The 25,278-nt window shown below is 41.5% G+C and overlaps 1 protein-coding gene across 5 annotated transcripts in view; it reads right to left on the bottom strand.

The window, feature by feature from the left end:
* Nucleotides 1–4,429, bottom strand: part of agap1 (ArfGAP with GTPase domain, ankyrin repeat and PH domain 1) — a 615,219-nt gene extending 610,790 nt beyond the window's left edge. For all 5 annotated transcript variants that reach the window (XM_078403564.1, XM_078403565.1, XM_078403566.1 and 2 more), the window contains exon 1: nucleotides 3,725–4,429. In XM_078403564.1, coding sequence (XP_078259690.1) covers nucleotides 3,725–3,947 — 223 coding nt within the window. In that variant the 5' untranslated portion in view covers nucleotides 3,948–4,429. The remainder of the gene's footprint in view (nucleotides 1–3,724) is intronic.
* Nucleotides 4,430–25,278: the final 20,849 nt, after the last annotated feature.

Below are 25,278 nucleotides of genomic sequence, written 5' to 3'. Positions count from 1 at the left end.
GTTGCCGCTGTTCGCTGCAGGAGAAGTTTCGGGTCCACGGCTCGTTCTCCCGCAGCACTGGCCGATGGCTGTCCCCGCTGTGCTGCGGGGGACGTATCGGCTCCACGGCTTGCTCTGCCCGCAGCACTAGCCACAAAGGGGAGGTGAGTGGCTCCTCTCCTGCATTGGTCCAGCACCCTCTCCTCCCCCTACTCCCTTCCCCTCTCACCCACTCGATCCCCCTGAACCCCCCTTATTCTTCCCTTTCTCCCCCCACTCACCCACTCCATCCCTCATCAACCCCCCTTATCCTCCCCCTCTCCTCACCCCCCCTCCCCCCTCCCCCCTCCCCCAGCCGCACCCACAGGACCACACGCAGCAGAGATTTGCACCCAACGGGAGCACACCCGTCTAGTAACACATAAATGCAAGAAATAGGAGCCAGAGGTAGTCATTCTGTCCCTTATGCCTCCTTAGTCACTCTTTAAAATCAGACATGGTCTATTACCTCAGCACCACATGCCTGCACTAATCCCCACATCCCATAATTTAATTGGGTTCAATCAATAAATATAGGGTCTTGAATATAATCACTGACTGGGGCTCACACAACCTTCCTGGGTGGAGAATTCCAAAGATTCGCCACCTTCTGGGTGAATCAATTTCTCATGATCTGTGTCCTGAATGGCTTTCTCCTTAGTCTAGGTAAAATATCAACTCCAAATCTATCTAGTTGAGCCCTTTTATTATTTTGCAGATTTAAATAAATCATTATTCTAAACTCAATAGGAATGCTATGACTACTTAATCTCCAGTCATACAACATAGCCACCATCCCGAATCATTTTTGTGAATTTATCAGAAAGTGAATCAGTGACAGATGGCATTATACTCCAGTTATTAGTGAGTTTGGCTTTATGATTATATATATATAAACATACATACACTAACAAAACACTCCCATTCCAACATCATACCAAAGTGCTTTGTATTTTTAATTCAATACTATCACAACACATGATAGAAGAATTGTTTGTTTCTTTTATTATTAAGGTGTGGGCCAACATGCATTGCCTTTTTAATTGCGCTTTAGGAAGGTGATCATTAAAGGAGGAGGTGGAAGGGGGGCATAGTGGTGCAGCTGATAATGCAGCTGCCTCACAGCGCCAAAGACCCAGGTTCTATCTAGGTACTGTCTGTGTGGAGTTTGCACATTTTGACTGTGACCATGTGGATTTCCTCCAGGTGCTCTGGTTTCCTTCCACATCCCAAAAACACACTGGTTTGCAGATTCATTGGCTGTAAAATTGCTGCTATTGTGTAGGGAGTGGATGGAAAAGTGGGATAACATAGAACTAATGTAGACTCACTGGGCCGAAAATCCATGCTGTATGTCTAAACTAAAATCTGTTCTTCCCAAATCACTGCAGTCCATTTGAACACAAATCCATACCTTCAGGTAAGCATTTGCTGAATTTGGACCCAGGGTAAATGAACGATGAGTAAAATATTTCCAGGTTAAAACTTGTCTGATTGGAAAACCTCCAGGTTGTAATGTTTTTACATCTTGTGGCCTTATCCAACAGATGTCACAGGTGAGGAATGCTGGCAAAATAAGTTTTCATGAATTCCTGCCCTGATGCTGGATGAAATAAATCTTTAAAGAGGTGGATGGAGTGCTTTGTCCCTGTTGTCAAGTTGCTCGTGTGTTCCTGATCCTTTATACATCCTAGCAAATAGAGACCATTCCTTTATACTTTCCATGGAACAAAAGCTTTAGAGAATCAAGAGGTGAGCTGTGGCATGTCCTGTTAAGCTTCAGGTCAAGGTTAGCAACCAGGAATTTGATAGTCAGTATATTGGCGATGGCATGATTGTCAAATGTCAAGTGGAGGTAGTTAAGATTCTGTTGATGGCTATTAAGTGGCATAAACATCAATTCCTATTAATCAAAGCAAAACTCTTGCTGCATGTGATACTGCGACAGCTGACACATATGGTCCACAACACTGCAGGCATCCCACTTGTATCTTAGAAACAACAACTAAAGATACTTGGCGACAGAAGACACCTGCTGCAATGTCCTGGTGATGAGATGACTGAATTTCAAAAGACACGATCATTTTCTTTTGTGCTAGTTGGCCAGTGGGGAGTATTCCATTATCTCATTGCCTCACACTTTTTGATTCCTTCTGTGTCCTATTATCTGAGAAATATAGCTTGAAAAATCTTTAATCAGTTTCATTCCAAGTGTCTGGAAGGTATTCCTATCTTCAGTTTAAATAGGAACATTAAAATAGAAATCCAAAAATCATCACTTCCTCGACATAAGGTTACGAGTCAATAAAACAAAAAGTTACAAGTAGCTAATGTGATCACATGTAAAATTACACAAAGATCATGTACTGATTAATGTGAGAATGAATTGAAGTCACAAGTTCATTTAACTGGCTGGGTTACAGTTAGAAAGCACAAAGTGATATAACATTTTCATATTATACTTTGCATGAAGAGATCATTTATAGCAGTACATCAAGGTCACTTTCAGTACATGATTCTGAAAATGGTTTCTAGTATCATTCATTTTCTGATGCTGGATGATGTAATAAAATTTGATTTTAGAGAAATTTCACCCAAGAGGGGAGCAGGAAATTTCCCAGAGACCATATTTTGACGAGGAAAAACTCCTGTTGCAGTTTATTATTCACATCTCCATACACTGAAGTGCTGATTCCCACACTGGCTCCCAATATACACTTTAACACCAAAATAGACTACATACGAAAACCCAACAAAAGTCTGCAAAAGCTAAAAGTTCCGTGATTGAATTAAATTGTCAGGCAAATTTCAGTCGCATAGTTTCTTCTTCAATTGCATGTGGCCCTTTTACATGGCGCATTTTTAGTTTAAAAATCAAAGGGAAAAAAATTTCAACAGACCATTTACTCATAGTGCCCATAATAGCGTACACAATATGTTAATTCAACCAGTTATTTTATTTGCTCAATTCAAACCTATTACATTCTTACAAAATGTTAATTGCAAAAGATTAAGCAAAATTCGTTAATTTAAGGACCTTCAAATATATTTCCTTTCAGTTTATTCATATTAAGAGTTACATTTTATTGTTCTGGTGTAATTTGAACAAAATTGAAAATGATTAAAATTAATCCTTAACCCAGACAGGAAAATAAAAGATACAATTTTTAAAAGGCAGCAATAGATGGGCTCAATGATAAGCTTCCTCCTGGAGACATTGGTATTTCATCAGTACTATTTTGATCATGGCTTTGCCTCATTCACTGACAAACTGTATAAGGCAAACAGACTTCACTTGAAGTAGTGACCTGGCAGAGGTTTAATAATACTGTTTAATTTGTAATCCCATAAATGTTGCATATAGTAAATTGGAAATCCTGATTGTAACAGGCCTCAAATTGTGAGATGGAACAATCTACATCTCCTACGGCCACCTGAAGTACTAAATCAAACCAACTAAATGTCACACCAAACAAAACTATTTTCTGCACAAGCTATTACAATTTTAAATGCAATCACATTAGTGGAAGAAAATTTGATATAGGCAAGTTGGAAAATACAGCAAAAAGTTCTTGACACCCATCCATTTTCTCTTTAGTTCTCACCTTTTACAATATTTTTCTTGTCACCCTTGCCAACAATTCATTAGTATGTTTTTTGTGTCAATTAACCATCACCCCTTCCCGAGTCCCTGCATGCTCCTTACCTTCGATGCTGATGACATGTTCCCTGATCTGGTTCTGCAGGATGGGGTCCTCGATTCTCTCCAGCAGGTCGTAGATAGAGTAGATATTGGGATGGACACTCTCGAATCGCTGGATCTCGGCTCGGATGGCCGCAGAGTTGGCCAGCTGCTGCTGGTAATTCATCATTTCACCGAAACCCAAGGGCGGCTGGGTGATAGGAGGGATTGGGAAGCGATCACACATGCAGGGACACAGAGTGAGTGAGGTAAGGTAGGCAGGGTCACAGGGGAGGAGGGAAGGGGTTGGGGAAACACCAAACTACAACACAATCTCTCCCCACCATCCACCACCTGGCACACGCACTCTCCACCGCCAACACTCCCACAGTCTCGGCACCGGCTCCAGCGAGAACCCGCTCCATAAGCTGCCGCTCTGCCTGTGTTTTCTGCCCCACTCCCTAGGCTTCCAGTGCGTGTACGCAGCGGCGGCTCGAGCCCAGGCAGTTTCGCTTGCTCCACATTGCGCTGTAGTCTCCCAGTACGATACGGATCGGATCAGACCAGACCAGCCTCCCAACACGTTTGGGGTTTGTTTTTTCCCTGTGTCTGGTTTCCCGCAGTGCCAGTGGCAGTGGCCCTTAATCGACGCGCTGAGTAGAAGCCCGGCTCTCCCGCTCAAACCCCGTCCCGCTCGCACTCGCACTTGATGCCGACCCGCCGCAGCTGCCGCACCAGCCCGCTGACGTCACGGACCCAGCTCTGGCTCAATTCGGATTTGCCCAGTGCAGCTCTCAACCGGGTAAAGTGGGCCTGGCCTAGCCTAGCACAGCCCAGCACAGCCCCGACCGGACAAAGTCAGTTCAGCCAGGCAATACCGACACAGGACGGCAATGCCCTCCCCACCAATGAACAGTCCATTCTGGCAAATCCTGCCCATAGTTCCAGCACAGTCTCAACAAAGTTCCAGCAGAACAATGTCAGCCCAGCCACCAGCAAATGTCAGCAATGTTACCCGAGCTCAGATTCTGCACAATCCCCCACCTGGAAAATGATAATTCCAATGTAAATTAAGCCAGGAAATGAACAATGGAGCCTCAGTAGAGATAACTCACACCAGCAAAGTTCCAGCACATTCCCAGCAAAGCAATATCAACACCAGCAGAGGCATAACTCAGCAATGTCACCCCAGAATAATATGGTGGGCAGAGTCAAGGTAGATTTAGTAAATCAAAGTCACATTTGACCAATCTACAGAGTTCTTTGCGGTTGTACTTCTGCAGGAAGGGCTGCCAGAAGAAAGTAGCTAATATCAAAACCCCACTCTACCCTGGCCATGCACTCATTTTGCTGCTATCAAGGTGGTGGTACAGGAGCCCGAGAACCTCCACCTCCAAGAAAAGCTTCTTCGCATCAACAATCAGGCTCTTGAACCACCCTGCACAATCCGAACAAGAACTCAAGCTCAGCATCAAACTACAATACATTTGTACTACGAAGTTTGCACTATGTACTTTGACTTGATTGATGGTGGTGTAGTTTAATTAGTACAACTGATAATTTATTGTAACTTTATTTGTTGTGTTTTTGCATTTAATATGCCTGTAAAGCAAATGAGCCCCAACGGGCAATATCCATTTCTTACCTGGTAATTATCCATGTAATCACAGTTTAAGAAAGGCAGAAAAATAAAACTGCGAACTGGAGATTGTTTTTAGTTTAGTTTACTATTGTCAAGTGTACAGAAGTACAGTGAAAAGCTTTTGTTGCATCCAGGCAAACAATAGACTAAACATGATGAGAATCAAGTCATCCAGTGTACAGAATAAAGGATAACGGGTACAACATTTAGTGCAAGATAACGTCCTACAAATGATAGTTCAAAGGTCTCCAATGAGCTAGATAGAGATTAGGACCGCACTGCAGCTGGTGAGAAGACAATACAGTTGGCGGAAAACAGCTGGTTAGAAAGTGTCCCTGAATCTAGAGGTTTGTGTTTTCAAATTTCTGTACCTCTTGCCTGGTGGGAGAGGGGAGAAGAGGGAGTGAACTGGGTAAGATTCGTCCTTGATAACGCTAGTGGCCTAGCAGTGGCAGCATAAGTGTAAATGCAGTTAACGAACATCCTGCCTTGAACATTCTCAGCAGTTGAGCCTTGGGTATTCAGAGAATTAAAAAAATACAGGGTTAATGCTGGCGAGTGACTTGAGTTAAAAGATCAGGGGAAGAAGGGAGAGGGGGAGGGTTATGTAGTTACCCAAAATTGCAAAATTCAATGTTCATACCCAGGTGGAATATGAGGTAGTGTTCTTTCAATTCATGTGTGGGCTCACTCTGGCAATGGAAGAGACTCAGGACACAAAGATCAGTATGGGAATGGGGAAAGGAGTTAAAATGGTTAGTATCCAGGAGATCCAACAGGCCTCGGAGGACCGAGCGGAAGCGTTCCATGAAACGGTTGCCGGGTCTATGCTTGGTTTCATCGATGTACAGAAGGCCAGATCGGGAACACCAGATACAGTAGATGAGGTTGGAGGATGTGCATGTGAACCTCTGTTGTACCTGGAAGGAGGTGAAGGAGGAAGTACAAAGACAGGTGTTACATCTCCGGCGGTTGCAGGGGAATGTACCTGGAGAGGGGTGATTTGGATGGGGAGGAATGAGTGAACTAAAGGGTTGCAGAAGGAGTTCCAGAGTCCGCATGGATTTATGAAGGTTTGACTAATCTTCTGGAATATTTTGAGGATGTAACAAGTAGAATGGATAAGGGAGAGCCAGTGGATGAGGTGTATCGGGACTTTCAAAAATTCTTTGACAAGGTCCCGCACAAGAGATTAGGGTGCAAAATTAGAGCACATGGTATTGGGGGTGGGTATTGACATGGATAGAGAACTGGTTGGCAGACAGGAAGCAAAGAGTAGGAATTAACGAGTCCTTTTCAGAATGGCAGGCAGTGACTAGTGGGGTGCCGCAAGGCTCGGTGCTGGGACCCCAGTTATTTACAATATATATTAACGATTTAGATGAGGAATTAAATGTAACATCTCCAAGTTTGCAGATGACACAATGCTGGGTGGCAGTGTGAGCTGCAAGGAGGATGCTATGAGGCTGCGGGTGACTTGGATAGGTTGGGTGATTGAGCAGATGCATGGCAGATGCAGTATAATGTGGATAAATGTGAGGTTATCCATTTTGGTGGCAAGAACAGGAAGGCAGATTATTATCTGAATGGTGTCAGATTAGGAAAAGGGGAGGTGCAACGAGACCTGGGTGTGCTTGTACATCAGTCACTGAAAGTAAGCATGCAGGTACAGCAGGCAGTGAAGAAAGCGGGTTTCGGGTCTTCTGAAAAAGGGTCTCGATGCGAAATTTCACCCATTCCTTCTCTCCAGAGATGCTGCCCGACCCGCTGAATTACTCCAGCATTTTGTATCTACCTTCGATTTAAACCGGCATCTGCAGTTTTCTTTCCTAACATTTTAGGCTACTGACCTTTTCTCAGAAATGAGGAAAGATGGAAATAAAACAAGTTTTAAGGTGCCGAGAAATGACAGAGAAAAAGGACAAAAAGGTATATGAAAGGGATTAAATGACAAAACGAATAACAGCCCAAAGCAACCAAAGATAGTAAATGCAGCTTTTCATCCAACCAGCATTAGAGCATAGAAACAGGAGTAACCATTTAGCTCTTTGAGAGCAAAGATGATCTCTATTTCAATTATATTCTCAATCTCTAACAATCTATTGATTTATCCTTTGAAATTTTCAATTGACTAAGTATCCAAAGTGATGTTTGAAATTTCCACTAACCTTTCGGTAAAATAAAAGTTAGTTTTTCTCTGAATGTAGATACAAAACATTTCAGATACTGGAATCTGATGCAAAAAATATCAAACTACTGGAGGACTCAGCAGGTCCAGCAGCATCAGTGATGGGGGGGGGGGGGTGCCGCTGATTACTGTGGGCCATCACTTGGCCTCTCTCCCCCATCCACTGCCACCTACTCCTCTCCTGGAGTTGCTGACATACTCCACCTTGGAAGATATTAACAACATTGGAGGAGAAGACAGTGGAGGAGGCAGTGGAGGAGGAGGCAGTGGAGGAGGGAGCAGCAGAGTGGACAAAGCAACTGGAGAAGGAAGCGATGGCAGTGAAAGAGTGGATAAAATGACCATTGAAGGAGGTGGGGGCAGCAGTGGAAAGGGGGAGGAGTTCGAGTGGACAACAGAAAGAAGAGGTAGCTAATGACCAAGTACATCCTGTCAGTAGCGGCAGCTTGAAGAAATGCTGTCGGCCAAGGTCTACAACGTGAGCCATAACAAAAGCCGTGTCAATCAGACCATGTGGCAGCTGAAGAAGGGCATGCTGGGGCAGCCTTCTGCGCCTAGTTTTAAGTCAAAATGACACAATGCGCTGTAGTAACTTAACAGACTGAACTAGTTTGAAGAATGCTCCCAACCCCAAAATCACTTATCCATGTTCTCCAGAAATACTTCCTGACCCGCTGAGTTACTCCAGCTCGGTCCTTTTGTGTATTAACCAGCATCTGCAGTTCTCCGTTTCTATTACATGCCATAATAATCCCTTACTTGGTTATCGTAGGCAATCAGTAATAATGGACACCATTTCCACCACCCCAATCTATGATCTATTGTAACAAGGTTTGTATATTTCTGATTATCCAGAGCTGATACTGAGAGTGCATTCTGGCAAGTTAGAGATAATGGTGGAACTGACCAAGATAGCAAGGAACTCATGGTAATTTTCAATGTAGTTGCCCAACCTCTTTTCATCCTGCTCACTCAAAGGTTTTCCCAACCTGTCTCAACTTCAACCCTCCATACTTCAAGTCTTCTCCACCACTTTCACTAGCTCCAACTCCTCACCCAAAACATGGCTCTTTCCCAATTTTGCACTGATTTTTCCAACACGGATCCAGTTTCTAACAACTATTCATTCAATAACACCTTTTCTCAAACACCCTCCCAACTACCTACTTTCTCCCCAACTGAACCCACTCATCCAACTCTAGCATATTCCTCCACGGTCAACTATCCATTTGCCCAAAACAACACACTCAAGTCTAGCCTCTTGCCAAACAACAACCTCACTCCAGCACCAACACTAATTGAATCAAGTTAGATTGTACTTCATTTACATTTTCGCATGATTTCATGAACTCTTTCATCATTTCCATTAACTTGTTAGCTTGTTTATATCCTTTGTTTTTCCTCTTCTGGTGCTTCTCAATGAGCGATTCCAAGCCCTTGGCAGTGAATTTGATAGTCCTCTTTTCCTTTTCAGAATCTTTTCTGATATCGCCACCTTGTGGCTAAACATCAGATCTAACCACAGACATACTTGTACACTATCCCTTTAAGACCTGACGACGTAAAGTCGTATCTTGCGCAAGTATTCAAAACAACTGGTATCATGCGATGCTCAAGGTCACTTCTTTGTTCTCAGCATTCCATTACTGAAGCCGTTTTCCAATACAGCTTCTGGCATATAGCTTTTCCAATGAAGCATAATGCTGTACTCACTTTTCCTGCACGATGGCTTTCGAAGTTTTCCAATCTCCGTTAGTCAGATTAGCACAGGTAACGACCCTGTCCAGTCTGTGGGATTCGGCATCAGGCTTGTAAATTAAAACAATCCTTGTTCCACCCAGTTGATTCACAAGCTCCAGGCTCATTCATAGAGCCAGTTCTTACTTATAATAGCTCTTTAGAGGTAATTCTTACTTTGAGTATAATGGCAACTTTAGTCTTTTCCAATAAAGTCTCTTTTAATTGGCATTACTCCACAGGGGGCTGAACTGATCTTGACGCAAACCCCAACAGATAAATTTTCCAGATATATTTTCAGTTTAATTAGTAGTTTATTGAAGTAGTTGTACAAACAAGAAGATGAACATACCAGGGTGTATTTATTTCGCATTCAAGTCATAGCTGGCTGCTCTGTTCGCCCCGTCTGCCCACAGCTCTCGTTTCAGGTCTGGTAAGAATTGTATCTCTCCAAGCTCCGTGTCTAGCTCCTCCTAGTCCCTGTGTCATCAGATATACCACCTTGTTCTGGCTACTCCCAGTCCGTTATGCCAATATATGTATTCATCCAACGACAGCCCCCAAGTGTCCAAATGAATACGATAAGATATATCTAGACAAAATAATATAATACACTAAAACAGCCAGCACAAACACGAATGGCTCCTACAAGTGAATTTAATATATTTTGTAGAAATAAAAGCTAATGGAACAATTAGAAAGTCATCGAGACATTTGACATTTGAACCTTTGGACATTTGACATTAATCTTAGGTGCCTTAATTATTAATGTTGGCTTCTTGTGTATGAAGGGATGGTTGTAGTAGTGGAATACTGCTCATGAGAAGGAAGACCAGAAGGAGGATGGGGCTGGAGATGGTTGTCTTAATGCTGCTGAAGATAGGCACAAAGTGCTGGAGTAACCCAGCAGTCAGACAGCATCTCTGGAGAAAAAGGATAGGTGACGTTTTAAGTTTGGAACCTTCTTCAGAGAGGAAGATAACTTTTTCAAAATATAGTAGGCATACCTTGCGGAGATTTTGCTGTGGAGTAAGCCAAAATGTAAAACAAAGAACTGCAGATGCTGGTTTATACCAAAGATAGACAAACATGCTGGAGTAACTCAGCGGGTCAGGCAGCATCTCTGGAGAAAAAAGATAGATGAAATTTTGGGTTGGGACGCCTCTTCAGAGAGGAAGAGAACTTCTTCATAGTAGGCTTACCTTGAGGAGATTTCACAGTGGTGTATGCCTACTTCGAAAAAGTTTTCTTCCTCTCTGAAGAACTGTTCCAACCCGAAACATCACCCATCCTTTTTCTCCAGAGATGCTGCCTGATGCTCTGTTACTCCAACACATTGTGGTTATGTATGCAGTTCTTAGTTTTTTTTAACATTTTGGTGCTGCCAAAGTTGTATTTGCTGGTGGCCATTCAACCTTCATCAATGGACCAGTCCAGGAAGAGAGCATTGAAGTTTTTTTTTTAATCAAAGTTGGCCTTATACAGGCCTTAGACAGACCTTGGATGATCTTACTGATGTTTGTGAACTTGGTGTTGCTGGGGTTCATCTCATCAAGGCATTGTAGTTGTGCATGGAACTGTCTGAATGCCTTGGCCAAATCTTTAGCAGTGAACATTTGTGGTGGTTCTACTTGGCTGAATCATGTTTGGGTCTTTTCAGCAATCTTTTGAGTTCTTAACCCCTTTAAATCCACATTCATCATTTTCTGAGAGTGGAGTTCCAGCAATATTGTGACATCATCAACTTCCACCTAAAACTTGCCATTTATATCAGCCATGTCACCAACCATCCCCTCAAAACCCTCAGAACCATGTGCACATACTCAGGGCACATATTATTACAAACTCTATTCATATATATCTTTTTGATCTCTGTCCAGAATATTGTAATGTTCTTGACAGTTTCATAGATATTGCACCTTTTCAAAAATTCCTTCAAAGTGTTCCTATTCTTTTCTTCCATAGCCTGGATAGCTTGAATGACGTCCTCTGAGGATAAGAGGCATTAAAGGTTGCAATGGGTCCTTGATCCATTTGTTGCCACAGTGGGTTAGTGGCAAGTATATAATATTAATAACTGGATGATAACTGGCTATCAAGTGCATTATTGATGATTAGGATTTTGAAAGGTCTTCTTTAGCTTGGTAATATTCCTTCATGTCAGGGATTAGGGGTGCCAAAATCAGTCCTTAGCAATCAAGGCCCTCTGTTCATTATTCAACGGGGAAAGGGTACATACTAATTTATTTCAATGCCCGGGGAATTTCAGCATGATTCACGAAAGGGATTTCAACTTGCAGTCCTGAACTGCCTTTCTTCTCAGCAATGGATTTGGATAATTATTTGTGATGTTAAATGCAGCCATTGAATTCTCCTCCTTCATAATGCATGTGTAATATAGATATTTCTTTCAAAGTAAAGCAGTTTTATCACAATTACACACTTTCTGAAGCTTGCAACTCACCACCTCCCACCCCCCCCCCCCCCCCACCCCCCCCCGCTCCCACCCCCACCACCATCCCACAAATGATTTCAACAGTAGTTTTGGACATTCCTTAGCTGCCTCTTTAACATCATGAACAACCACACCACTCTCTTTTACATTATGCAAATCTGAAGGGACCCATGACTTTCCACAAGTTCCCTTTGCTTCAAAGTCTTCAAAGACATTTTGCCTTCTGGATTATCACAAGGTGAAGCAGGATACACATACAATTGATATGATACTCTGTCCACATTATCTCTGTGAAGTGATATTGTTACAGTGCCGGAGGGTAACAACACTTTTAAGAAACACTATGAAGGCATAATAGGCTCTGTAACAACAAGCTATTAATTGTTTATAGTTTGCTTTCTAAACTATTTACATGTTACAAATAGGCCCAAAATAGGAAATAGGTGCATATACTTCAGTGTATTTTGCCAGATAGCAACTTAGTAAATGGGTTACAGGACTCATTTGAGTCAAACTATTGTAATATCTGGCTACATTGAAAATGTCATAATGTTGGTTTTATCAGAGGTTTATTTCCCAACAGCTGCTAAATTTGATGGAACAAGAATTTATGTAACTTGGTTATTCTTGATCCTCACTTCAGATAAAATTATAATTAAGTCAAATTAATTTGTGGCCACAAAAATAAACACTGCAGGCAGGATAATTTGCCAACATAACCACTTGGCAACTGTTTCGTTCAACACTGTGCTTAGTCTGTTTAGGCCTGCTGGATGCCCCGGTTGTTAACTATTTCAACTCTCGTTCCCATTCCCATTCCGATCTTTCTGTCCTGGGCTTCCCCCATTGCAAGAGTAAAGCCACATGCAAGCAGGAGGAACAGCACCTCATATTCTGCTTGGGTGGCTTTCAACCCAATGGTATGGACATTGAATCCTCCTGTTTTAGGTAACAACCTCTCCACCCTACTCCCCTCAAAGCCACCCCCCTCCCTTTTCCCCCCTTTTATCCTTGCCCCACCTTATTGCATACCCCTTTCTTCCACTATCGTGCCCCCACTTTCCTTTTCCCTTCCCCTGTCCCCTTCCACGTCCCTTCATCTGGCTTTACAATTTACTACTCTCCTTATCAGCATTTTCTCTTCCTTTCATCTCTGGCCCTCATTCACTCATATGCCAATAAAATCCCTCAAACCTGTATCCACCTATTACTTACCAGGCCTTGTCACACCCCCACCTCTATTCTCAGATTTCTCACCCTTCCTACTATAATTAGTCTGAAGAAGACATTCAACCCGAAACATTGCGCATCCATGCCTTCCAGAGATGGTGCCTGACCAGGTTAATCTAGAACTTTTTGGTCTCTTATAATTCATTCATTTTGTTTATCAGTTCATAATGTGTTGTATGAAAGAGATCCAAAATTAAACTATTCAAAATTTGACCTCGCCTCAATTTTACATGATTTTATGTAATGTTAATATGTAGTTTTATATTGCCTTATTTAATGGACATTGTAAAAAATTATTTGCGCCACAATATTATCAAAATATGAGCAGAGGACAAGGATTTAATTCATAACATCACCCTTAAATGAAATGTAGATGAAAATGTCTATCAACAATATGTAACAACTCTGGAACTAGCTCTTTGTCCATTGGCACAATTTGTCATTGATGATTATCAATGTTCACAATAACAGGGCTGTCTTCGAGATTTTGTGGCTAATTTATATGCCTCAAATATTTTGAATGTCAGTATTTCATTCTAGATCACAGTTCAGATTTCAAAATAAAATATTACATTTGCTACGTGGCATGACATAATAGAAACCAAAGGCTATTTTGCACACTTTGGGAAGTAAAATGATGTGATCGTATTTTTAGACATTTTCATGATTATATAGAATCAAATTGTGAGCGAAAAAAAGCAACTTGGAAGAATAGTTATTGCAATACACAAGTTCATGCTTCCCTCCAGCCATGATAAATATCATGTGGGGATATTCTCATCTCTGAGTCGGAAGCTTGTAGTTCCATAACCTAATGCAGAACTTGAGGTTGAACGACTCCAAATGTGAAAATGCTACATTGTCAAATGTGGCATCTTCTGAAGGTGAACAGTTTTCTGCCGTCTAAGACTTATGAACAAGAAGAAATGATAGCAGGAGAAGGCTATTTGGCCTTTTGCTCCAACCTTTCCATTCAACAAGATCATGGGTGATCTATTACTTAAGTGCCGCTTTCATGAACTGTCAGCATAACACCTGGGTTCCTTTAATATCCAAATATCTACCAATTTCAGATGTACATATACTGAGCAACAGAGCCTACACAGAACCTTTGGATAAATAATTCTTAAGACTCACTACCCCAAGTGTAGGAATTTCTCTGCATCTCTGATTTAACTGCTCTACCTCTAATACTGGGATTATGCTGCCTCACTGTAAACTACCACAGTCAGATTACTGATCTCAGCACCTAACCTGTCAAGTCCTGTAAGAATGTTGTATGTTTTAATGAGATCACCTTTCATTATTCAAACTTCTACAATGTGAAATGTGGCAAATATGGGAACTAGGTTCTGGAGCAGGATGTGCTTGATGGGGCAGACAGTTGGGTAGTTTGTGAGTTGCGGCACTTCTGCCACTTACACTGGACTCCTGTAGACTCCTGATAAATGGCCTCAAAACTCTCATGAACATTCCAAATGCTCCTTCTCCACTTTAAGCGGATAGAGATTCCTAAGAAATAGTATTTATTTCACAAAATGCTGGAGTAACTCAGCAGGTCAGGCAGCATCTCAGGAGAGAAGGAATGGGTGACGTTTCGGGTCGAGACACTTCAAGTTTCTTCTGTCCAATTAATAAGCTCTTTCTATGAAAGACCTGAAAGTAGTGTCTATTTCAGGAGTGTCACGCAAATAAATAATGTGGCTGGTTGGCTGTACCTAGAACATCAGTGCGGTGGATGTTGGCCTGGGAGAGGACACTGACATTATTCTTCAGATGAATTGGAGGATTTTATAAAGATGGCATTGGTGGTACTTTTTTCCAGTGCCCTGATGTGAAGGTTTTAGGTCTCAGAAGCATATTGCAAAGCAGGGATCGCTGCTGCCTGGTAGACCATGAGTTTTATGCCAAGTCTGAGGTGTTGATCTTCAAATGCTCTTTTTTCTCAATTGTCCAAAGGTTATTCTGGTACATTGTAGGCATTGGTCAGTTTCATAATTAAAGTGTGGAAAATGGACCAAATTTTCCAAGTGTTGCTCTGAAATTTTATTATTCGACGGCAGTGTGGTGCATTAGGGGCAGGTTGATTTTAGACATTTGTTTTACAGATCATGAGTATGAGGCCATCGTCTTGAACACTGTATTGAAAACATTGAAGTCCTGAACGCAAACTTCTGACGCTCTGTTACTGAGATCTGGGTAACCTTGGTTTTAGAATGTAGTCACCATAGATTTAACAGCTCTCTATTGTTCTAAAGTTTAGCCTCACTCCCATGTGAAGTGTTTCGGAGGTGAAATGTGCAAATAAATATTGAGAAAAGCATTGGAGCAATGATATGTACCCTTATCAGTTAATTATCAGTCTTCATTGAAAATGCTTCTGTATTGATCCCTTGGTTAATAACATGGCTTGCATGCTATCTTTGAACAAGCGTTAGTGATACATTTCTGTGGATAACCTAATTTGAGGAGCGTGATAATTTAGTGAAAAACTTTGATGTTGTTGCACGGTTTTTAAAATATATCTATTGTGTCTCTAAATGGAAATCTGCATAGTTGCAGTTGAGGAGGGCTTGAATAATTTTCCTTGTGCCAAAGGGAAACCCCTCTGCAGTTACCACTGTTGGACATGTCTCCTTTCTTGAAACTGGTCATGATGTCAGCATCTCTGGCATTCCCTGGTATATCCTTCTCCTTATAGCTGTGGGAGATAAGGCTATGGATTTGAGACTGTAGCTCTTCACAGTTTTATGACTTTGCTTGGATATCATCTGCATCTGAGACCTTGTCATTTTTGAGATAGGATGTGACCTTCTTGACATCTTGTTAGTCAGGTGTGATGGCAAGATTGAATCAGGCAGACTGAATTAAGTATGTTCATTTCAAGAACAGAGTCTGTTGAAATCTTCAGCACTCCTACAAAGGGCATGGACTGCCTCCCTGATGCGCTCACCTCTGTTAATCACCTTTAATGGAAAGGATCCTCAGGTATTTATGCTTTAGCTTGCTGTCACAGTGCTGATAAACCCATATATATATTTTGGCTGTCAGCAGGTTAGTAAACCTTCTGCACTCTCTCCATCCTCTGGGTTCCAAGTTTTCCACTGGTCTCAGCCTTCAGGTACCTGTGCAGTTGTTTATTTTCCCTTGAGGAAAGGTGGAGTTTCAAATCCAGGAACATTTTATGTTTGCAGCTAATTAGTTCATGTTCTTGGTCATTCTTTACACCAGTCCTGGTTCATCTTGTTACAGAGGTCAAGAATCGTCACAGATGCCCGTTATGGCAGACTTCTGAACAGACCACAACTGGTGGACGTTTTGCCGCTCCGATAGATTGGGAGTTAGTAGTAGGAAAGAACTGCAAATGCTGGTTTAAATCGAAGGTTTATCAGACTCTGAAGAAGGGTCTCAACCCGAAACGTCACCCATTCTTTCCCTCCAGAGATGCTGCCTGTCCTGCTGAGTTACTCCAGCATTTTGTGTCTATCTTGGGAGTTAGCAGGTTGTTTGTGAGGTACTATCTGTGAAGAGCCAGCTTTGTTAGGTCCTGGAGAGCTTCACCATTAATTTACTTGTGGCAGAGTTTCTATTGACACTTATGCTTTGGGACCAGGTTAATGGGGATATTCGAGCAGATTAGAAGTGGGGAGTCCAGCAGTCATCTGTACCTGTAATGGTATGGGTGATATGGATAGCTTTGCCATCCCTTGCTTAGATGATGATGAAATCCAGCAGGTGCCACTGCTAATTGGTATGATGTCTTTGTGCTTATCTGTCCGATGAAATTGACTATTAATTTTGATAAAGCCATACTCCAAACATTTTGTCAAGAGGAGTCTGCTGCAGTTTGCCTTCCTCACTCTTTTCTTGCTAATCACACTATGGCATTGAAGTAGCCTAGGAGCATAATTTTTCTCCTTTAAGGTACAAACAAGAGTTTTTTATGCAGGGTAGGAAATATCAAACATCTAATTCTAGAGGATAGTCTGTGAGACATGGGACTAGCCCAGTTTTGATGGCGAAGCTCACTCTGTGAGGACAAGGTTTTTCTTCTGATTTGCTGTCAGAAGAAGGTGTACCCACTAACTTTTCTTTAAACTGGCCATATCTGTTGTATCTCTTTCCATTTCTATCCTTTAATCAATATTATTAAAAAAAATATAGCAGAAAATCTGTCCATTATAATACAGCTTTATGAAAGTTTGCTGTGCACACATTGGCTGCTATTACCACAGTGGCTACACTTCTAAAGTACTTTGTTGACTGTAAAGCACTTTAAAATGATCTAAGACTACAAAACAGTTACACAATTGTAATTCATCCTTGCATTTCATGCCAAGTTGCAAACATAAAAAAAAGGAAAGTTTGTATCATTTGTTTGATGAAAGACGATAAGAATGAAAATGTTTTTCCTCTTTGTATGGATGAAGTTACAAACTGTCTAGATTTCAGGTCAAGAAGTAAGAATGTTTGCCATGGGTGGTCAGCTTATTACTTCCCTGCTCCCCGAGTAAGATGACATTTCCACGCGGTTCCCAGTCTGGAGTTCGGGCATGTTTTTTTTCAATTAGAAATCTATTTAAATCTATTAAAACTAGTAATGTTGGAGTATAAACTCACAAAAAAAGAGCATTGTTGATTACCATAACTTTTGCAGAGAATTCTGCCGATGACCATTACACAATTTCTCATGTAAAATTTGCTGTTTTCATTAAAAAGTGACTTATCTTTACAGCAACTTTCATGATCTCAGAATTGTGCAGCTAATACAGAATACTTTATGTAGACATCATTGTGACATTGGATATGTGCAGCTATTTTCACACAGCTATTACCCATATTAACAGCAACATGATGATAACCAAATAGTCTATATACGTGATATTAGCTGAGGAAAAAGCATTAATCAGGAAATCGGAAAGTACTGTTCTTCTTAAATAGTGGTGCCTGATTTTTTTTTTTAAATTATCTGAAGGAAGTCAGACTTAGTTTAATGTCTCATTCAAAATGTGGTACCCCTGCCAATGTAGCATATGGTACCAATACCCCAGACACTCCAGCCCAATATTAGGTCTGGTATCTTGGTGCCCAACCCAAAGCATCACCTATTTATGTCCTCTCGAGATGCTGACTGACCTGCTGAGTTACCCTGCACTTGTTTTACGCAAGATTCGGGGAGAGCTAGCCAACTAATAAAAAAATTGGCTTCATGGAAGGAAGCAGAGGGTGATGAGGAAGGTTGTTTTTCAGACCAGAGGCCTGTGACTAGTAGTGTGCCTCAGGGATCAGTGCTGGGCCAATTTGGATGAGTATGCGCGAGTCATGATTAGTAAGTTTGCAGATGACATCAAAGTAGGTGGTATCGTAGATGGCGAAGATAATTATTAAAAAATCGGAGCAGGATCATGATTAGTTGGGCAAGTATGCAAATAGGTATGAGGTGTTGCATTTTGGTAAGTCAAACCAGGGCAGGATCTTCACAGTGAATGTCAGTGCTCTGGGGAAGGTTGTAGAGAAGAGGGAACTGGAGTGCTGGTACATAGTTCCTTGAAAGTGGCATCACAGGTAGATAGGGTGGACAAGAAGGCTTTTGGCACATTGGCATTCGTCAGTCAGGGTATTGAGTATGAAGCTGGCATGTTATGTTACAATTGTACAAGATATTGTTGAGGCCACATTTAGAGTATTTTGCTCAGTTTTGGGCACCATGTCATAGGAAAGATGTTGTTAAGCTGGAAAGAGTGCAGAGAAGATTTATGAGGGTGTTGCCAGGACTTCAGTGTCTGACCTATAGGAAGAGGTTGAGCAGGCTAGGACTTTTTCCTTGGAGCACTGGAGGATGAGGTGATCTTATAGAGGTATAAAATGATGAGAGGAATAGATAGGGTAAATGCACAGTCTTTTACCTAGAGTAGGGGAATCAAGAACCAGAGGACATAGATTTAAGGTAAGGGGGGAAGATTTAATGGGAACCTAAGGTGCAACTTTTTTTACACAAAGTGTGGTGGTAATATGGAAGAAGATGCCAGAGGAGGTTGTTGATGCAGGTACTATCACAATGTTTAAAATACATTTGAACAGGTACATGGGTAGGATAGGTTTGGAAGGATATGAGCAAAATGTAGGCACGTGGGACTAGTGAAGATGGGGCATGTTCGGCAAGTTGGGCTGAAATTATTTCTCATTAGTCACCTCAAAACCCGCAGATCCAGAGGGGACACAAATCATCCTCGATAATATGTGCTGGCCTCTGAAGAAACAAAGCCAATCAGGACAATAAACAATTGCCATTACCCCTTGAATGAATAAAGAAAATTACCACAAAATAATTTCATGATTAGGCTATGTGAAACTGTTCTTGAACCAGAGTTCTGAGATCAATCAGACGTAACACCCTAAGTCAAACTAGCACAATGCCAGAATCAATCCAGGAAATAATTTAAAAGAACCAATAGCTGAATTCAGCTTGTTTTTTCCCCCCTGAAATGAAAGAGGCGGCTAGAGCATATGAGGATAGACGTATTCTGGAGAGACTGTATGGCCTTTGTGAAACATCAAGAAAACAATAATTATCTGTTCTGCTCTGGCGCTTCTGCTTGGATTACAGAGATTTCTAGGATAATGCTTCAAATTCAAAGCTGGAAGATAATATAAATTCAAACTAAAGTAAATGAATGATGCTGCAGGTTTATGGGACTGAGCTGGATGTATATGTAATAAACATTATTGAGAAAAACACAGTTAATATAAACTCCATCCCAGAAACCATGTCTGTCTTCCAATTTCAAAGTGAAAAAACTAAGAGAAGGAATAGGAGGTTTATTGTTCAGTGTGTGAATGAGTCATACAGCAAATTGAGACGTTCTGGGAACAACTTATGAGAGATGAGTGAAAGAATTTTATGAAACCACATTTGATACCAGGAATAAAGCAACTAGATTAAATTAATTCATATAAATTCCTTCTGTAGAAATTATAGTGAATCAAATAACCATACCTTAAACATCACAGGTAGACACAAAATGCTGGAGTAACTCGGCGGGTCAGGCAGCATCTCTGGAGAGAAGGAATGGGTGATGGTTCGGGTCAAGACCCTTCTTAGACTCCAGGGATGCTGCCTGACCCGCTGAGTTACTCCAGCATTTTTAGTCCTCCAGAGATGCTGCCTGACCTGTTGAGTTACTTCAGCATTTTGTATCTACCTTCGATTTAAACCAGCATCTGCAGTTCTTTCTTAAACATCACAGGATCTCTAACCACTTTTTCGTAATGTATCGTGGCTTTTGTCTTCCAATAAAATTCTCCAATAAGAGAGCAGGTCCCAGCCTTGCGGAGCTTCCACCCCATGATCAGGCCACATCCGAGAGTGCACCTCAGCTCATGGAGCTGCCTGTCCAACGAATGGACCACTGAGCCCAACCAAACACGAGCTCTGACCTCGCAGAGCTGCCGACCCCACAACCAGACCACCGGGCCTGACCGAGAACATACCCCAACCTCGTGGTGCACCTGACATTGGAGCATGACTGGCTGAGCGCCTGATCTGGCAAAGCACCCAATGCTGTGACCTGACTCCTGCATTCCACCGACTGCACCCATGTACCTCACGGAATATGCATGTCCACACACCAAGATCAGAGACCGTCCAGGAGCAGCCACTTCCCTAGAAAATGTGAGACTGTGGATGTGGAAACACAGTGGTTTCAGGTCTCCCCTCCTCAGCACACTGCTGGCAAATGTCCATGCTATTGAAAACTAGCTGGATGAACTTAAAGGTAAACTCATCCACCTTAGGAAACTGAGATACTGCTGTGTGCTCTATATTACCAAGTCATGGCATAATCCCTGCTTCACCTGACCGCACCATACAACCCGAGGGCATCTAATTTCACCGGTTGGACCGTATGGCCTCCTCAGGCAAAATTAGGGACAGAAGGACCTAGCTCCTAATTAACTCTTTGTGGTTCTCGGACATGCCTCCCAGAACTTTACGGTGAAGTGCCGTCCCTCTTACCTGCCATGGGAATTCACTTCAGATATCCTGACAGCTGACGATATCCACTCTGTGCCGATGCTAAACTTGCACTTGTGGAACTACACACCACTACCATTAACCGTGAAATGAATACATTGTCATAACAGTGTTGGACCTCAATCAGGCCAATTTCAAGAATGTGCTTCCAAAATATGATCAGCATTTCTCCTGTCTAATCGGGGGTCTAAATACCCTCAGCCACTGCCACACAACCAAGCATACTATACAAATAGGATTTTCTTTGTGCTTGCTTTTGTGCAAAGATAAAACTAAATAACATAACAATTCCGAATATGTACCAAGGATAAATTCCTAGTTAATTCCTAGTTCATCTCTGGCCTTTGTCTTCCAATAAAACTCCCTCCCCACCTATCACTTGCCAGGACTTGTCCTACCCTATCTTTTTTATCAGTTTTCTACACCCCAACCACTACAATTTATCTGAAAAAGGGTCCCGACCCAATCGTCTTTCAGAGATGCCGCCTAACCTGCTGAGTGTCTCCAGGCCTCTTGTGTTTTTTTATAAACCAGCATCTGCAGTTCCAGCAGCTGTGTCTAAATACCTAGTAAACCTGTTTAATTACCAAAATTAGATGAAAGCAGGACGTTTGGTTACTTATTCAATTATTTATTATTATCCTTTTTAAGCAAATTGTAAATCTGTTTAAGCTGAAAAATAAGAATTTCAAACCAATTTGTTTGCTATTTTTATGATAATAGCCAATAGCACTTTTTTGATTGAAAGATAAAGCATGGAAACAGACCCTATGGATTACCAGGTTCACACTGACCTTCGATCACCCGTTCACACTAATTCTGACTTATCAACTTTCGATCCATTCTCCACACACTAGGGACAATATAAGTCAAATAACCTCCAAATCCACAAAGCTTTAAGATGTGGAAGGAAACCAGAGCACCCAGAGGAAAGCTACTCGGTCGCAGGGAAAACGTGCAAATCCACAAGGACAGCACCTGAGGTCACGTTCAAACCTGGGTCTTTGGTGCTGTGAGGCGGCGGGTATATCAGTTACACCATTAAGCTGCCCCAAAGGCTTCAGATCAATTTACCAAATTGATCTAATGGCTATCAGCCAAAAATCTTATTGGTAGCAGAATCAAGAACGAGAGGGCATAGTTTTAAGGTGAAAAGGAAAAGAGTTAATAGGAATCTGAAGGGTGACCTTGTCACACAGAAGGTGGTGGATATATGGAACAAGTTGCCACCATTAAAAGACATTTGGACAGATACATGGATAGAAAGGGTTTAGAGGGATATGGACAGGTACGGGCATATGGAGCATCTTGGTCGGCATGGACAAGTTGGGCTGAAGAGCCTGCCTCCATGTTGCATCACTCTATGTGGCTTTTTACAGTAGTTTATTACATGCTGTTACTAATTTTGATACAGGATTCTTAAATTACAGGATCAATTGTCCAACTCTGTAGTTTGCTAGTCCAGTAACTTAATCGTCATGTTAGTATACTATTAGCTTACATAATGGAAACAAGATTCGAAGATATGTCCTTCATTACTTGCAAAGAGAAGTAGGACAACATGAACTAGCTTTAGCTACAACTTTAAAGGCGGTCTTTAACATGGAAAAGAATACACCAAAACATTGCACGGAGCAATATTAAATAAAAATGAAGACCCTAGTTTCTAGTTTCCTAGACTCTAAGATAGGTGACCATATGCTTATTTTAGGGAATATATAAAGGAAAAGAGAGGTAGAAAGGCAAAGAAGTTTAGGATAGGAATTCCAGAGTTTAAGACGAAGGCAACAGAAAGCACGCAATATGAAAATTGGAGCATCTCTCTAAGTGGTTGTGCTAAATAAATGTAAATATCTAACAGTAGAAATCGCATTATCTGCATGGTCTATTTGTTATTTATAGTCTTCATTTATCTTTAATTTCAGAACCCTGAGAACAGTGCAAATATTGGCCACTCTCATTCACATTTTTGATATTACAAAGAATGGGTTATTCGTATTCCAGCATCATTCATGAAGCTGCATTGGGCACTTTACTAGGAAATTGCAAACTCAGATGCAAAGTTTAGCAAGGTGTTTCTATTAGTGATAGTTTTAAATGTCTATATATAGATTTATCTCCTCAACATTTTTCGTCTTGCCAAATTAATAAGCCTCTCCTTTCCCCCCAGCCTGTTGGAAATGTCTGCATTTGTTAAGCTTGTCTCAGGTGAGTATTTGATCATCTGAGGCACAAACCTCCCCTCCAGTACTTGAGGATACAATCTAGCCTAATGTTCTATTATAAACCCAAAGTAATGTTGTAGTGCCAGAGCATGGTGACTCTTTACATGTGGGTCCGGGAAGAGCCTCTACATCAGCCCACACAATCGTTAGTCTTTTAAATCTCCATTCAAATTGTAAATCTATCAGGATTTCTGGCAATACCAAAAACATTCTCTTTTATCTTTCAGGTCAGGCGATCTTATGACTTCCTAGATCAAAGGACTTATTGGACTGACTCCTGAACTCGACAAACGATCAATAAGACTTGAGGTCTACTGGTCATGTGAAGCCTCTACTCAATTGGAGCATGACTGGCTGAGCTCCTGATCTAGCAAAGCACCCATTGCTGCGACCCGACTCCTGGATTCCACCGACTGCACCCATGTACCTCACGGAATATGCACGTCCACACACCAACATCAGAGACCGTCCAGGATCAGCCACTTCCCTAGAAAATGTGAGAGACTGTGGATGTGACTGTAACACAGTGGTTTCAAGTCTCCCCTCCTCAGCACACTGCTGGCAAATGTCCAAGCTATTGAAAACTAGCTGGATGAACTTAAAGGTAAACTCGCCCACCTTAGGAAACTGAGATACTAATGTGTTCTCTGTTTTACCAAGTCATGGCTCATCCCTGCTTCACCTGACCACGCCATACAACCCGAGGGCATCTCATTGACCGGATGGACTGTATGGCCTCCTTTGGCAATATTAGGGACAGAGGGACCTAGCTCCTAATTAACTCTGGGCTTCTCGGACATGCCTCCCAGGACATTACCTGAAGTGCCGTCCCTCTTACCTGCCACGGGAATTCACTTCAGATATCCTGACAGCTGACGATCTCCACCCTGTGCCAATGCTAAACTTGCACTTGTGGAACTACACACCACTACCATTAACTGTGAAATAAATACATTGTCATAATAGTGTTGGTCCCCAATCAGGCCAACTTCGAGAATGTGTTTCCAAAATATGATCAGCATTTCTCCTGTATAATCAGAGATCCAAATACCATTGGCCGCTGCCACACAACCAAGCATACTATACAACTAAGATTTTCTTTGTGTTTGCTTTTGTGCAAAGCTAAAACTGTTTAATACAACAGTTGAGGTGTCCTACAGACCAACAGAAAATAAAAATGAACAGTGGCTAGGAAATGAATCATACATATTTCCTTTTAAAGTCTTTGTATCACTTAATTGACCTTGAATTTATTTACTGGTACTAAGCAACCCTTGAAACTAATTTTCTAGGATAATAGTTAAGCATGATGCATTGCATGGCAGAATGTCAGTAAAGGACATACCATTGTCTTCGCACCCAAATGTTAATGTTTCTTGTGGATATTTTCTACCTATGGAATTATGTATGATGCACAAAATAGGTGGATATCTGATATAACAGATCATCCATTTTCAGGTTTACTTTATAACCAAGATGGAAACTAACCAGCAGCCTGGATTACTATTTCTACAAATTGCCTATTTATAGAAGGGTTGAAAACCTCTTTGATCTAATCTATACTGAAGAAATAAGCTTCATCAGAAGTTCTGTATTTTGGATGTAATAGAAATTATTGCACTACATTAAACAAAGCAGAGATTCTTTCTTGGCAGACATAAGAGAACGCAGATGCTGGAATCTTGAATAAAAAACAACAGAACAAAATAACTGGAGGAACTCAGTTAGTTATGCTATATGTCCTTGCAGTCCAGCTTTACTAAAATTATGAAAACTTAATATCTCTTTATAATGACATAGCAGTTTAATATTCTGAAGTGAGTCTTGAACTCACAGCTTACTGAGACAAAGAGAAGAGTGATGCCATGTAACCCCTTCCTAAAGGTGAATTCCTGAAGATTTTCTATCTGTACATGCCAAGTGAATAACAGAAGCACCCCTAATGGCACAGTAACCATCCTCTTTGTTAATTAGTTATCTCTAGAAACTACTGAGGTCAGAGCTGGCAGGCATTGGCTGGAATTGGATTCCAAAGATTTACACTGCTTTAACAACCGGGACTGTGTAAA

This window comes from Rhinoraja longicauda, chromosome 8, assembly GCF_053455715.1.
Source record: "Rhinoraja longicauda isolate Sanriku21f chromosome 8, sRhiLon1.1, whole genome shotgun sequence".
In the NCBI taxonomy this organism is placed as follows: Eukaryota; Metazoa; Chordata; class Chondrichthyes; order Rajiformes; family Arhynchobatidae; genus Rhinoraja; species Rhinoraja longicauda.
Note: the sequence above shows the minus strand (reverse complement) of the source record. Positions and strands in the feature narration are given on the sequence as shown.